Source organism: Bombina bombina, chromosome 3, assembly GCF_027579735.1.
Source record: "Bombina bombina isolate aBomBom1 chromosome 3, aBomBom1.pri, whole genome shotgun sequence".
Taxonomy (NCBI): domain Eukaryota; kingdom Metazoa; phylum Chordata; class Amphibia; order Anura; family Bombinatoridae; genus Bombina; species Bombina bombina.
The window spans coordinates 684,890,074-684,906,452 of NC_069501.1; the positions used below are offsets into that span (position 1 = coordinate 684,890,074).

Sequence of the window (16,379 nt, forward strand, 5' to 3'; positions counted from 1 at the left end):
AGTGTGCATTAAAAGGGGAAAATAAAATAAACATAAATGAAGCTTACTTCTAAAGTCACACATGCTTGTTCACTCTAACTATATTGTTACTGATGAATCATCCTTCCCAAAAACTAAACTACATGAAAGAGCTTCAGACATACCCTGGGAACTCCCCTGTTCAGCCCAGTGAACTGCCCTGTCCCTCCCACTTTCTGAAACGGTCAGTTTAAAATGGAGAAGATACAAAGTCATTTGTAAAAGATACACAAATATATATATATATATAAAAAAAAAAAAGGTATGATCAAAGTAACACAGAAACTTTCAAAGCATAATCAGTATGTGTAAAATCACTGATAGATCAAAATTTAAATGTACTAAAATACAAATAAGAAAGTACAAGGCTTAAATGCTGAAAGAACCCAATCTGAAATGTATAGTAATATAAAATAAAATGCACAAAGTGTAAGCAATACCATAATGCTCGTATCATGCAGTGCTATCTTGCACAGGGCTTGTCTCTGCCTCACATACATAAATGAGAGAGATCTCAATGTGCTGGAGAGTTCAACCCTTTTTTTTTGTGAAGTCTGAACTACAATTTCTCTCCAAGCTGGAGCATCTTTGAATATCAGGGCCTTAGAGTAGGTGGGTCAAAATTGTATGAGTTGCGGGCCATATTACATACAAGTGTAACTCATGCAGGCCGCACACTATCTACATATATTGCCACTGCTATGTTTGTGAATTGTATTGAGTATCTTTTAATGTTATATTCTTTGACAACACTAATCAATTATTTGCAAATAAAGCCAGTTTGACACCCCTGCCTTAGAGAGAAAACTGGAAAATTAACATTTTATTACTTAACTATCCTGCACCCCAACGGGAGCGTAGTTTCTTCTGCTGGCTGTGTTTACTTAGGCTTATCACTAGCCTAGACTCCAGTATAGAAACTCAGTGTAGGATGGTATTCCACAGGTTAAATCAGCTATTTCAAATTCAGAAATAAGGGTAAACGAGCTACTTGTAAACATTTTAATACACTCAAGCAGGTGAAGTGGATCATTGGGAACAATTTAAGGGGGAGAACATTTTGGGGTAAATTGTCCCTATAATGTATTGCACAAGCCTACTAAGAGTTCAGTGTCAATATTGAGGCATTAGTCACTTGTTGGGAATGACACAGGTGCTCAGAGGCCAGCATTGTCCCACTTACCACAACTTGTTGTAGGTTTCCAGGCACTCTGGCTTTACATTGTGAACTGAAATGAGAAAATGACTCAGGTAGAGCCCAAGTTTGTGGGAAAAATACAGCAGCCTGCATGCAAGATTTAAAGGCCAAGGTATAGTAAGCTACTACAAACAAACACAAAGCTATGATTGCAAGACCTTAATGAATTTGAAATGAAAATCAACTGTATACATGCAGCTGGAAAAAAGCGTATTCCTTGGTTAGGACCATTACACAAGTGATTCAGAGATAAAACTGTTTCAAACAAACAAAATTGCTTGTGCAACTCAAGATATCATTAATGATCAACTTTTACAAATATGGAAAACAGGAACAGGGTGCAAAATGGTTTATAATCAAAAATGTCAACCTTAGTAATGGAGTTCCTGCAGACATAATTACAGAACTTAAAATAGATAATATAGGTAGGAAGCAATATCACTCTCTCTATTGCCTATATGCTTTGACATAATTAAAGGGACATGAAAAAACATTTTTTTTTTCTTTCATGGTTCGGATAGAGAATACAGTTTTAAACAACATTCCAATTTAATTCTTTTATCAAATTTGCTTTGTTTTTTTTTTATATCCCTAGTTGAAAAGCATACCTAGGTAGGGTCAGGCTGCTGATTTATGTATGCACATACGTCTCTTGTTGTTGTCCCATCAGTTGTGTTCAGCTAGCTCCCAGTAGTGCATTGTTGCTTCTTCAATAAAGGATACCAAAAGAATGAGGCAAAATGTATAATAGAAGTAAACTGGAAAGTTGATTAAAATTATATGCTCTATCTGAATCATTAACCCCTTAATGACAAGTGACGTACCAGGTACGTCCTGCAAAAACTTGCAGTTAGTGACAATGGACGTACCTGGTACGTCACTTGTCTAAGAGAGTGCTGGAAGCGATCGCAATCGCTTCCAGCAGCTCTCAGGGTATTGCAGTGATGCCTCGATATTGAGGCATCCTGCAATACCCTTTAGAAAGCATCCGATGCAGAGAGAGCCACTCTGTGGCCCTCTCTGCACCGGTAGCGATGCGGCCGGTTCGTTGGTGGGTGGGAGCGCAACAGGGAGGCGGGTGGGCGGCCCATCGCTACCCGGCATCCGGCTCCTGTTAGTGCAATGTGCACGCCGGGTGCCGGGAGCGTGCGGGGGCGCGCATGCGCGTGCGCGCGCGCGCGATTACCTACCCACACTGACACCAATGAGTGGGAAGAGGGGGGGGGAAAGTAATAATATAATAATAAATATATGAGGATCTGGGAGGGGGAGGGGGTTGGGGTATTGTGGGGGGCTGCTACACTACAGAAAAAATTAAAATGGAAATAAAAAATAATAAAAAAAAACACTTTTTTGGGGGGCAAATTGGGTACTGGCAGACAGCTGCCAGTACCCAAGATGGCGGCAATTAGGTAGGGGAGAGGGTTAGAGAGCTGGGGGGGGGATCATGGAGGTTGGGGCTAAGGCAGGAGTCCATCACAGCTAAAACATTTTATTTTTTTTTATTAAAAAAAAGAAAAACTCCTTTTATTTAGTACTGGCAGACTTTCTGCCAGTACTTAAGATGGCGGGGACAATTGTGGGGTGGGGGAGGGAAGAGAACTGTTTGGGAGGGATCAGGGGGTGGGATGTGTCAGGTGGGAGGCTGATCTCTACCCTAAAGCTAAAATTAACCCTGCAAGCTCCCTACAAGCTACCTAATTTAACCCCTTAACTGCTGGGCATAATTTACGTGTGGTGCGCAGCAGCATTTAGCGGCCTTCTACTTACCAAAAAGCAACCCCAAAGCCATATAAGTCTGCTATTTCTGAACAAAGGGGATCCCAAAGAAGCATTTACAACCATTTGTGCCTTAATTGCAGAAGCTGTTTGTAAATAATTTCAGTGGGAAACCTAAAGTTTGTGACAAAATTTGTGAAAAAGTGAACTTTTTTTTTATTTGATGACATTTGGCGGTGAAATGGTGGCATGAAATATACCAAAATGGGCCTAGATCAATACTTTGGGTTGTCTTCTAAAAAAAAATATATACATGTCAAGGGATATTCAGGTATTCCTGACAGATATCAGGGTTCCAATGTAACTAGCGCTAATTTTGAAAAAAAGTTGTTTGGAAATAGCAAAGTGCTACTTGTATTTATGGCCCTATAACTTGCAAAAAAAGTAAAGAACATGTAAACATTGGGTATTTCTAAACTCAGGACAAAATTTAGAAACTATTTAGCATAGGTGTTTTTTGGTGATTGTAGATGTGTAACAGATTTTGGGGGTCAAAGTTAGAAAAAGTGTGTTTTTTTCAATTTTTTCCTCATATTTTATATTTTTTTTATAGGAAATTATAAGATATGATGAAAATAATGGTATCCTTAGAAAGTCCATTTAATGGCGAGAAAAACGGTATATAATATGTGTGGGTACAGTAAATGAGTAAGAGGGAAATTACAGCTAAACACAAACACTGCAGAAATGTAAAAATAGCCATTGTCATTAAGGGTAAGAAAATTGAAAAATGGTCCGGTCATTAAGGGGTTAAAGAAAAAAATGGTTTCATGTCCCTTTAAGGCCAGGATTCACCAATGTTTCATTATTAAATAATCATGAAAACTGCTCTTATGCCGACTTATCCACATGCCAAGACATCTAAATGCATCTGACCCTTTGAATTAAAACTGCATTTTTAAATTAAGATGTATTCACCTCTGATGATAATTGGGAGGCTAAACATGTAATCAATGAATTAGAAGTGAATACATCTTAATTTAAAAATGCAGCTTTTATTCAAAGGGTCAGATGTCACCACCTTAGTTGTAACCGAGTTGGTGATAGGAAGTGAACAATTTGTCAGCATCTCACACAAGTTTCATAAATGTAGTCCGGTGTATTCATTTTTTTTATTGTTACACAAGCAATTTTTACATCTCAGATAGTGCAGTCATCACTTCTTTATGATTGTATATTAAGAATTCTGGAAACAAAGGATGATTACATCATAATCTCTTACTTTAGATTATGTATGCTAAATGTCAGTAGTAGACCATACGCATTACTGTTTGTATTTCATCTTACAATACTTATGCTTTTCAGAATATTTTCATTTTTATTGTTAAAACCGAGATAATTATATATATCTATTGAAAGAGACATTAAACACTAAATACATTTTATAAGCATAATATTATGGTTATTGCTGCCTCCCTTTAGTTATGGGTACTGCCGTTTTGAAATCTAGCTTTCAAAGCATTCCGGAGTGGAACCTACCGCAGCACCCATAATTAGAGGGAGCAGAATGAAATGTATTGAATGTTTCATTTCCCTTTAAGTGTTTATTTAGTGCTGTGGTTCAATACAGAATCCAAATGCATTATAAAAAATATATAGTAAGAATGGAAAAGGAATAAAAACATTTTGTTGTAAAATTAGCAAATAGGCATTTATTTTTTTAAAACAAAATATTTCTCTTGAATTGTGCTAAAAATTACACTTCAAAGCAAAATATTGAAGACATTTTCTGCAGCTTTTGTTTGACTGTTTCTTTACCCAAAACATGCAGACTTTAGTAAACTATGCACTTTACAGACGAAACTCATACATGTTAAATATTTATTACAATAAATAAACAGTAGCAGTAATATTTACATTGTATTTTGTAGAGATTGCTGATTTCCTTCTTGGACAACAGATTTGAGTGAGCATCTTTCCTGGGATCTACTTTCCGCACAAACAGTGACCGTAACCAGCTATCTTCTCTGGCTTTTTGACTAGAAGAGGAAAGGCCCCTGTATATATATATATATATATATATATATAAAAAAAGAAATTGTTACTGCAAGAACAGATTACACTGACAGTAAAAATGCAAATGTACCTCCTGCATCAGGGAAAAGTAGCAACATAGTATAGACCAGGTGTATTATATTACAACAGGCAAAATGAAGTGAATCTGCTTTTATATTTATATTACTTTATACGTAATTTGATACGGTTTGCAAAAATATTTGTTAAAAGTCATCAGTGCTAGTGACAGTGTTTAACAGACACCTGATCAGCTGCATTTGCCAGCCACAGTTACCCACCCTCATTTCCCAAGCTTCTAGAGGGCTGCCTGTGTCATCCAACCAGGCTTATAAGGCCAATAACAGTAGGGCTGTGTGAACTAACTCCTGTGCACTTTTTATACAACTGGCTGCCTGAGGGGTGATGAAAAGTGGAAACAATTCTAATCTGTTTAGTTAGTATAAAAACACAATTTACATGCGTTTTGCCACTTTGGAAAGTATGCTACCACTTAAAGTGATGGTAAACTTTGGTTAGTTGCAATAAAGCATCATAATAAGGATCAAAACTTAGCCTAACTTACATTCATGAATTATTTATTACTTGTCTTATAATAAAGTTTTTAGCACTCTGTAGCGTATATCTATTGCCCCCTTCCTCCGCCCTTTGCTGATGCTTTTTTTTTTTAATTATTATTATTATTATTATGTTTCAGTAAAAATCCAATGAAAAGCTGCCCCATTTGGTGCCCATACCTCACTCCAATGTGCCCCGTTTACTACATGTGCGTGCAATTATTTGTTGGGGCATCAAGGAAAAGGCACTCAAGCATTTTATGCGCATGCGCTTTGCAAAATGGGAACCCACTGAGTGCCGAGACTCAATAGTGAGCATCGGGTCCTCTAAATAGAGCAGCACTTGTCTAGGGTAATTAAGGTTACTGTATGTAAATATATATTCAGGTGATCTCATATGCTCCAGTCCAACAAGTCTCACGATTCATTGTTTACATCGGAGCGGATAGAGAGCTATTGCGCATGAGTGGGTAGCTCTGACATGGGAGAGCGCATTCCTCTCTGCGTAGAGAGCGGTCCCGTCTCCCTATCCCCCATCACGAATTGCTCCTTATATCTAAATAAATAAAAAATGACACTTCCCCATTAAAAGGGACATGAAACACAAAAAAAATTCTCTCATGATAGAGCATAGATTTTTAAACTTTCCAATTTACTTATCAATTTAGAATCATTATCTTAGTATCCTTTGTTGAAGCAATGCACTAATGGTTAGCTCCCAGCTCCCCAGCCAACCTAGGTATGATTTGCAAGAAAGGATACCAAAAGAACTAAGCAAATTAGATAACAGAAGTAAATTGGAAAGTTGTAAAACTGTATGTTCTATCTGAATCATGAAGGAAAAGTTTTGGGTTTAATGTCCCTTTAACAACCTTATGCCCACTCAAATCCAAATATAGTTAATATTAAATTACTTAGCTTTATACACTGCTACCCAAGCTGTTGAATTAAAAATAAGGCCTTAGAAATAAGCATGCTTCCTCCAAAACCCTTCCGTTATTCTTGAGCCTCTTTAGAAGAAAATCATATGATGCAGACGTCCATTATTTTGTATGCCTCTGTCCATCTGTGCCTGCATATAGCAAATAACAGCAAAGGAAATTTAAAAGGAAATGAAACCCAAAATTTTGCTTTCATGATTCGGAGAGAGCATGCAATTTTAAACAACTTTCTAATTTACTTCTATTATCACTTTTTCTTTGTTCTTTTGGTATCTTTTGTTGAAAAGCAGAGACATATGCTTAGGAACCAGACCATTTCTGGAACACTATATGGCAGCAGTTTTGCAAGAATGTTATCCATTTGCAAGCCCACTATTTCCTGCCATATAGTGTTCCAGATGCCTACCTAGGCATCTCTTATACGCCAAATATCATGGGAACAAAGCAAATTTTATAATAGAAGTAAATTGGAAACTTTTTTAAAATGCTATGCTCTGTCTGAATCACAAAATGATATTGTTTCATATCCCTTTTAAAGGGACAGTCAACACCAGAATTGTTGTTTTTTTTTTTAAAAGATAGATAATCCCTTTATTACCCATTCCCCAGTTTTGCATAACCAACACAGTTATCTATTGACTTTCATTTTAGCCAATTAGTGCAGTGTCTGCCACAAGCCACGGGCGTGATCATAATGTTATCTATATGGCTCACATGAACTAGTACTCCCCTGTTGTGAAAAGCAAATAAAAAGCACGTGATAAGAGGCGGCCTTCAAGGGCTTAGAAATGATCATGAGCCTTCCTAGGTTTAGCTTTCAACTAAGAATACCAAGAGAATCAGCGCTACGGAATCTTTTGGCGCTCTACAAATACCTGATAATAACACCAACAAAGCTAAATTGGTGATAAAAGTAAATTGGAAAGTCGTTTAAAATGACATGCCCTATTTGAAACTTGACTTTCCCTTTAATGTTTTCTTTGATATTTTCTACATACCTAAAATTGTTCTAGTCATTTTTTTCGAGCTATTTACGTTCTATTTGCACATTTTCATAAAGATATAAAAAAAAAGACATTCTTTACCAAATTCACTAATTAAATACTACCCTATCAGACAGTTTATTTTTGTCTGACAAACTTCAAAAATGAACTTGGCTTCTAAACTTAATTCCTTGCAATCTGGGTTTGTACAAAAATATTTCACTGAAAGAGCATTTAAAATTATCAAGTTATTTTATAATTGTGAAAACAATGATACCAAGAGAATGAAGCAAATTAGATAATAGAAATAAATTGGAAGGTTGTTTTAAATAGTTTTCTCTATATGAATCATGAAAGAAAATGTTTGGGTTTCATGTCCCTTTAAGTAGTCTTTTTAGTCTGAGTGTACTTTAGTTATATTTGTGTATACAGCTTAAATTGCAGTCATAGATCTACAAAACACTTTAGGTGCTTTAACTGCACAAGATATATTGTTCTATATCAGTAAAACAACAGTGTAACATTATCTTCTCCAAATTGGGACATGAGAATATGAACTAATGCTCTATATAGCTCAGAAAATGTCATGTACAGAGTAACAGAGTTACACAAGATCAGTGGTGCACGCTTTGTCCTTCACACCATCTGCCAATAACTCAAAACTGCAAAAGCACTTTATATAACGTCATACACAACACAATAAAGCACCAAGCAAAATACTTAAAAAAAAAAAAAAAAAATATTTCCGTATTTATACACTTTTCATATTGGCGATGTGTGGCGAACACGCTGTTCTTTTGTGCCGCATAAACACACACCATTGATAAATCTGCCCCTTTGAGCCCCATTTATCTTGAGAGAGCCGTCAGCTGCAAGTTCGCATAGGCGAACCTGTACTCAAAATTTAAGAAGCAGCGGTCATCAGACAGCTGCTTCTTAAGCCACTTCTCCACTTGTTATGTGGTGTATGTTAATCCCCCGGACTTTTCCGACCGTCGGCCCATGCTAGCGCACGATTGGCTGCGCACAAGCAGGAGGCAGCATTGCACACTAGCCATAGTCTGCAGTGGTAAATGCAGGCAGCGTATTGGTGCCCACTAGACACAAAGACGAGCTGACAGGGGACATAAAGATTCAATAACAAAACACTGTTATTCGCTAGAGCATTTTTTGTACCAATATTGTTATGTTAAACCCTTGCAATAGGGTTAAACATATAGGGACAGTAAAAACTGTCTAAATGTACTAAAAAACCCTTTACAATATTATTTCATATTTTCATTATTTTCTCCCCATTTCCATTAAACTCAACATTTAATTATTGAAACGTTATCATTTTTGCAATATACATTAGTTATTTATTTTGCTGCCTTTTGTTTTGGGGACAGGGAAATCAGTGAAAAGAAAAAACAAACAAAAAGGGTTTTTGACAAAATAAAGCTGTATTATTCATTGCAAAACTCTTCTCAGAAATAAAGGTAGATTATCAGCAGGTTACAATTTGTGTTTGATGTCTCTTTAAAGTGAAGGTCAATTTTCATGTGAAAGTGCCTGTTTTTTTTTTTAAAAAAAAACTATTAAAAACAAGGGCACTTTCATTCATGAAAATTGACATTTCAACCGTTTTCTTAAAAATCTACTTACCTTTTCTTCTTGAAGCCACTCCAGTGCTTCACCAGCCTGTCGCAAGTCTCTTCATACGTCAGCAATGACAATTCCGGTGTTCTGTGAAGGGACCTAACTTTATAAAACAGCGAACCATGTCACTTCCTGTGACGTTTCATCAGCTGTTGCTCTCAGTTTGAGCCTAATACGCATGCATGGCAGATTCTTCACATTCCTGGGCGCATACGTAACGGTAAAACTCTTTACAATTGTGAAATTATGAAACCATTGTATAGCGCATGCGTGGCCTTTTCTATCACAAATGGGGGTGTTTTATTGAACGATGTTTATTGAACACTGTATGTGTATTATGCTGTCAAACAGAAATAAATGTATAGTTATTTATAAATATTTATGTATATATAACTTAAAAAACATACAAACATTCAAAGCACTTAACTTTATGTTTACTGTGAAATACGATATGCAGTGGCGATATCCGAGTGGCTGTTTGTCATGCAGGGAGAAATAAACATCTTTCCATGTTAGTGCTTTGAATGTTTGTATGTTTTTAACTTATATATAAATAAATATTTATAAATAACTACACATTTATTTCTGTTTTACAGCATAATGCGCATACAGTGTTCAATAAACATCGCTCAATAAAACACCCCCATTTGTGATAGAAAAGCCCACGCATGCGCTATACAATGGTTTCAGAATTTCACAATTGTAAATAGTTTTACCGTTACGTATGCGCCCAGGAATGTGAAGAATCTGCCACGCATGCGTATTAGGCTCAAACTGAGAGCAACAGCTGATGAAACGTCACAGGAAGTGACATGGTTCACTGTTTTACAAAGTTCGGTCCCTTCACAGAACACCGGCATCCTCCAAGCCGGTTTCGTCATTGCTGGGTAAGTAAACCAGGAAGAAGCAGGTGGGACAACTTTTCAGAGCGGCAATCCGGCGTTTCAGAAGAACAAGGTAAGTATTTTTAAAATACGGTGCCATGTCAATTTTCATGAATGAAAGTGACCCTGTTTTTAATATTTTTTTTTTTTTAAAAACCCCAGCACTTTTACTTGAAAATTGACCTTCACTTTAAGTCAGAAACATATTTTCCAATTCTGAAGTTTGCATTTCAAATATTCAAAACTTCACAAACCTAACCCTGCCACATATCTGTCTCTAATAGGCTTTAAAGGAATTGATAAGATACAGCAAATCAAAGGATAGCTTGCTACCAAAATGAGACGGGCTGTGTCTACTCCACTAACATAATCAGATTGGATGCTTAAAATAAGGCAACAGGTGGGTAGAGTTTGGCTACTGAAAAACAAATGCGGCACACAATGTGTTAAAGGCACAGTAAACACCTTATATTTACAAGACAGTTCTGTTGTGTTGCCATACAACAACATATCAGCCACGTCCTATCATCTTATTTACTACAATTGTCAATGTTAGTATAAAGTACATTGTTTTGCAGTTATCATCAGTAAAATCCAATTAGGGACAGATATGTTGCTGAGTTAGCCTTGATAAGTCAGCAGGGGCATTTCACGTTCGAAGAATTAAAAGTTGCTCAATTTTCAGAGCTAAATTACATAAAAAGGAGGCAAAATTAATAAAATATATATTTCAAAGTTTTTTCATTATGCATAAGTAACCATTTTATATAAAATATCAAGGTATGTACTGCCCATTTAATGCTTTACAAATTTAAAACTATAATTTAATGCAACACAGCGAACAAATCTTGTAATTACAGGGTGTTTACCTGCCTGGAAGGGAGCACATGAACCCAACTGCAATAACACTGGTATCTCTATCAAATAGATTACAATACAATCACCCTAAACAGAGACCTTACCCCAATAAACCTAAACTGAACTAAAAAAACTACAAAAAAACATAACTGCACTGACCAACAGGCCCCCAAACACCACTATTCAACCATTACCTTAACCCCTTAATGACCGAGGACGTGCAGGGTACGTCCTCAAAAAAAAAAAGACAGTTAACAGTCTGGGAAAGCGGTGGAAGCGATCCTGATCGCTTCCAGCCGCTTTCCGGATATTGCAGTGATGCCTCTATATCAAGGCATCCTGCAATAACATCCGTTGGCCATCCGATGAAGAGAGAGCCACTCTGTGGCCCTCTCTGCACCGGACATTGATGGCCGGTATCGTTGGTGGGTGGGAGCCGGTCTGGGAGGCGGGTGGCGGCCATCGATGGACCCAGTGATGTGAAGGGGGGTGGGATCGTGGGCGGGGGTAGACGGGGGGGGGGCCGAGCGCGTGCACGAGGGGGCGCGTGCACGGGAAGGAATCGGGTGGGAACCGCTACTCTACAGAAAATGTATTAAGTATAAAAGTGGGGGGAATATTAAAAAAATAATAAAACAAATATAAATCAGGGTGTGTTGGGTTTGTCTGTGGGGGGGAAGCTGCACTACAGAAAGAAAAAAAAACGGGGAAAAAATATTAAAAGCACTTTATTTTATGCATACTGGGTACTGGCAGACAGCTGCCAGTACCCAAGATGGCCCCCAAAAAGGCAGAGGGGCAGGGTTAGAGAGCTGTTTTTTTTTGGGGGGGGGGGGGGGATCAGGGAGGTTGGGGGGTAAGGGGGGATCCTACACAGCAGCATATGTAAATATGCTAAAAAAAAATAAATAAAAGATACCTTTTATTTTAGTACTGGCAGACTTTCTGGCAGTACTTAAGATGGCGGGGACAATTGTGGGGGGGGGGCGGGATCAGGGGGTGTGATGTGTCAGGTGGGAGGCTGATCTCTACACTAAAGCTAAAATTAACCCTGCCAGCTCCCTAATTAACCCCTTCACTGCTGGGCATAATACACATGTGGTGCACAGTGGCATTTAGCGGCCTTCTAATTACCAAAAAGCAAAGCCAAAGCCATATATGTCTGCTATTTCTGAACAAAGGGGATCCCAGAGAAGCATTTACAACCATGTATGCCATAATTGCACAAGTTGTTTGTAAACAATTTCAGTGAGAAACCTAAAGTTTGGGAAAAAATTTGTGAAAAAGTGAACAATTTTTTTTATTTGATCGCAGTTGGCGGTGAAATGGTGGCATGAAATATACCAAAATGGGCCTAAATCAATACTTTGGTATGTCCTCTAAAAAAAAAAAATATACATGTCAAGGGATATTCAGGGATTCCTGAAAGATAGCGCTAATTTTGAAAAAAAGTGGTTTGGAAATAGCAAAGTGCTACTTGTATTTATGGCCCTATAACTTGCAAAAAAAGCAAAGAACATATAAACATTGGGTATTTCTTAACTCAGGACAAAATTTAGAAACTATTCAGCATGGGTGTTTTTGGTGGTTGTAGATGTGTAACAGATTTTGGGGGTCAAAGTTAGAAAAAGTGTGTTTTTTTTTCAATTTTTTACTAATATTTTATAATTTTTTTATAGTAAATTATAAGACATGATGAAAATAATGGTATCTTTAGAAAGTCCATTTAATGGCGAGAAAAACGGTATATAATATGTGTGGGTATAATAAATGAGTAAGAGGAAAATTACAGCTAAACACAAACACAGCAGAAATGTAAAAATAACCTTGGTCCCAAACGGAAAGAAAATGGAAAAGTGCTGTGGTCATTAAGGGGTTAAAAGTAAAGTTTATGTTGGCAAGCAGCTTATGATAGTTCTTAGTAAATGTTTCACCTAGGAGAACAATTTACACTCTAATTTCTATATTTTTTTTAAAAAAATATTTTGATTTGTTAAGAATAAAACCAATCAAGATTGCAGTTTAATGCCTCAATGTTAAAATTTAGAGAGCTCAATTTGGCAATAATACTACATTATTGATTGGTTAATGTCATAGCTACATATTGGTTTGTAATATGAATAATTTTTTAAACAAACGTTTAAGGTACATTTTTTAACAAAAACTTTTTTTAACTAATAGAAAAACGAATCTCTATATATACTATAAAAATGCCCTTTTAGTCATGAATTGAACAGAACTCGAAGTTTCAATGGGAACTTATTTTTATTGTACTTTTATACATGTCTATGGCATCCTAATGTTCCTTGACTGTACTCTAAAAGTTATACTGAATGTAATTATTGCAACTATAAAAAACTGGACAAAACACTTGCCTTCCCAATAACTTATTTTGTTGGCTCTCTAGAAAATTGTTAAATGTTACACATAAACAAAACACTAAAGACATAGTAATTGTGTGCAACAAACATTAATGAGACACTAACGTTTTGTACAGTTCTTTTTCACACTACACAGTTACAGCAAACCTAATGTACAAGAATAATAGGTTACAATTCATATAAGGAGAAGCAATGTGCTTTATGAGAATTTGTTCTAAGAACATTGGAATATTAAATGGAGCGTGGGCTTTTAGGTGCCATATACAAAACAAACCCAGTGTGAATACCAGGGTATGGCTGCTGCACTAGCTGGCATGCTCCGCAGATTGTGCAGTGACCTTGAGCAGCCCTTGCCCTACGCTGGCATTGCACTATCGCAAGGACGACATTGACAAGAACAGGGCACGTGGGTTTGCAAACACTGATTCAGTGCCCTTGCACGGTGTAATAAACTACTGATTATTATAGTGTTGTAAAAGCTGTATAATGAGGACAGAACGCCCAAATATATACGGAGACAGCGGAATTAAAGCGCTGAGCACTCCTAGAACAAGTGCAGTTCTCACCTGATTATCAGAGGACTCAGCCCGCAGGCCTGAATCCTTGCAGCACTATTCAATCCCGCGGACACTGCTCTGCTCGCCATCTTGCACAGGCTTCAGCGCTGACAACTAACGTCAGGTTACAGGAGGAGGAGCAGGATTGTAATACTAGAAGAGGGCACTAGAGGGCAAACTGACCTATAGGCGCTTCTACTACTACTACAAGGAGCGCTGCAATATTGAGAGCAGCCACTATGGAGATATGCTTTGCTTTGACGGTGTTGTATACAGTAGACCCCTAGATTATCAAATGTGACTCAGCCTGTGTAAAAAAATAATAATAAATAAACTACTTATTGCACATCGCATAATGTACTGAGCATACTTTTACACTTAAGTTCTGCCAGTCTTTCACTAGAGTAGTTTGCACGTAAAACACCAAATACCTCTTCAGAATTGCTGTCTTTGTCATCTACCCCCAAACATCTTTTTTTTATGTTTTTTTTTGTTTTAGGTATAACGTATCTTTTTATTAAGCTAATGCACTTGTGTATTTTTTTCAAACAATTTAAAGTGCTCTCAAAAACAAGTTTTATATATGATTGAAACCTAAAAATAAAAAGCATTTTTTGTAAGAACATTTCTGTCAAGATTAAGTGTTACAAAAAGCTAGTGAAGATAGCACGGGTTAAATATTATACAAATAAGTGTAAAGATTATTATAACTGATGGGCAGATTTTAGTTTACCATAAGAAAAATAATATATAATAAAAGTGCCTGGAATATTTAGCAGATAAGGTGAATGTATGTTAACAGTGTAAAGAGGTAAAAAATGTATCAAAGAGGAACAACTACAATGAAGTCAGAGTAACAATTTAATAAAATTCAAATGTATCCTCTAAAACGTCTAAAACATGATAGAAGGGACGTCTCCCTTATAACAATTGATGACTAATAATTAGCTTAGTGGCAATAATAAAACTTTGTTTACAATAAATGACCACACATCTAGGCAACATTTATAATAAATAAAAGACACAGACACAGAACACAGGGGAAAAGTCAGCAGCCCGCATTTATTATTTAAATTGATTGAATTAAAAACAACAATAACACTTAAAGGTGCTTGCCCTAATTAACATAACGTGCCTTCCACTGGCGCTCCGCCAGCACGCCCACATCCATAACCTCTCCCCATACATGAGGAGGTACCCAGAATAATTATTTAAACTTTGCGGCTAGCACCCCGCAACAGCTGCGACAACTACTTACCAAAAGGGGAGGGCACTTTCTTCACAGGTCTTCACTCCTGCTCTGGAAACCAACGGCTCACGGAACCACGCCCCCTATGCCTAGAGTAAGGTCATTGGCCCCTCCTCACATAGGCATTCATCCGGGGCCCGACTGACCACACATCTAGGCAACATTTATAATAAATAAAAGACACGGACACAGAACATGGGGGTAAAAGGCCGCAGCCCGCATTTATTATTTAAATTGATTGAATTTAAACTTTATTAAAAACAACAATAACACTTAAAGGTGCTTGCCCTAATTAACATAACGTGCCTTCCACTGGCGCTCCTCCAGGCACGCCCCACATCCATAACCTCTCCCCATACATGAGGAGGTACCCAGAATAATTATTTAAACTTTGCGGCTAGCACCCCGCTACTGCTCGAATTCCTTTCGAGCACTAACCCACAGGGCTAAGGCCTTTTTCACCCCTTCACTCATATTAAAATTAAAAAGGTGTAGTCCAATTTTATTAAGATGAACACCATCTTTTAAAAAGAAGCATCTACCAGATTCTCCTTCAAATTCCACATGTCTAATTCCAAAAACCCCAATTTTTGCGACAAAACTAGTGATAGTCCGATTGACCTTTTTTCTAGAAGAATCCAATCTTTTTAAATCCCATACTGATCTCCAACACAGCCTGCATTCAATGTCGGACCACACTATCATAATGTTAGGAAATAATTCTCTTAACCTACTGAAATCCCGTTTTATAATATCAATCAGACACTTTTGAGCCATAAATCCAAGATCATTACCCCCCGCATGAACAATTAGAATGTCAGGGGGATGAAAAAGCCTAGCCCAACTGATAACCTGACCTAATAACTGATCCCATTTCATGCCCCTAATACCAAACCATTTAATTAAAACTTGCTCAGCAGAACAGGTAAGTTGAGTCCCTGAGTCTTTGACAGATGCCGCTTTTCTTGCCCTATAAATATAAGTGTCCCACGATCCAACAGTGAAGGGGACCTGCTAAAACAAAAGACTATCTATAAAACTATACAACTATCAAACTAAATCTGGTCTAACATATAACCTACAACAATCAGATCTCCACCTCCCAATCTTCTTCACGCACCAACATTCAAACCCAAAATGCTTGCTTCTGTTGCTGCCCGAATTCTAAAAGAATGGCAACCAAAATACTTACTATCCACACCAATCGCTTCTAAAGCTTTTCTCATCACTGATTCAAACTGAAAACGAGATAGAGAAGAACCATCTTCATGAACCAATAGTGGACTACCATCAATACTACTACGGAGAGATAAAAATTCCCTA

The 16,379-nt window shown here is 37.2% G+C and overlaps 1 protein-coding gene across 1 annotated transcript in view; it reads right to left on the bottom strand.

Annotated features, from left to right (window-relative positions):
- Positions 1–13,962, bottom strand: part of NIPSNAP2 (nipsnap homolog 2) — a 49,870-nt gene extending 35,908 nt beyond the window's left edge. The window contains exons 1-3 of the mRNA XM_053707459.1: positions 13,817–13,962; positions 4,853–4,992; positions 1,202–1,247 (exon numbers count right to left, since the gene is read on the bottom strand). Coding sequence (XP_053563434.1) covers positions 1,202–1,247; positions 4,853–4,992; positions 13,817–13,896 — 266 coding nt within the window. The 5' untranslated portion in view covers positions 13,897–13,962. The remainder of the gene's footprint in view (positions 1–1,201; positions 1,248–4,852; positions 4,993–13,816) is intronic.
- Positions 13,963–16,379: the final 2,417 nt, after the last annotated feature.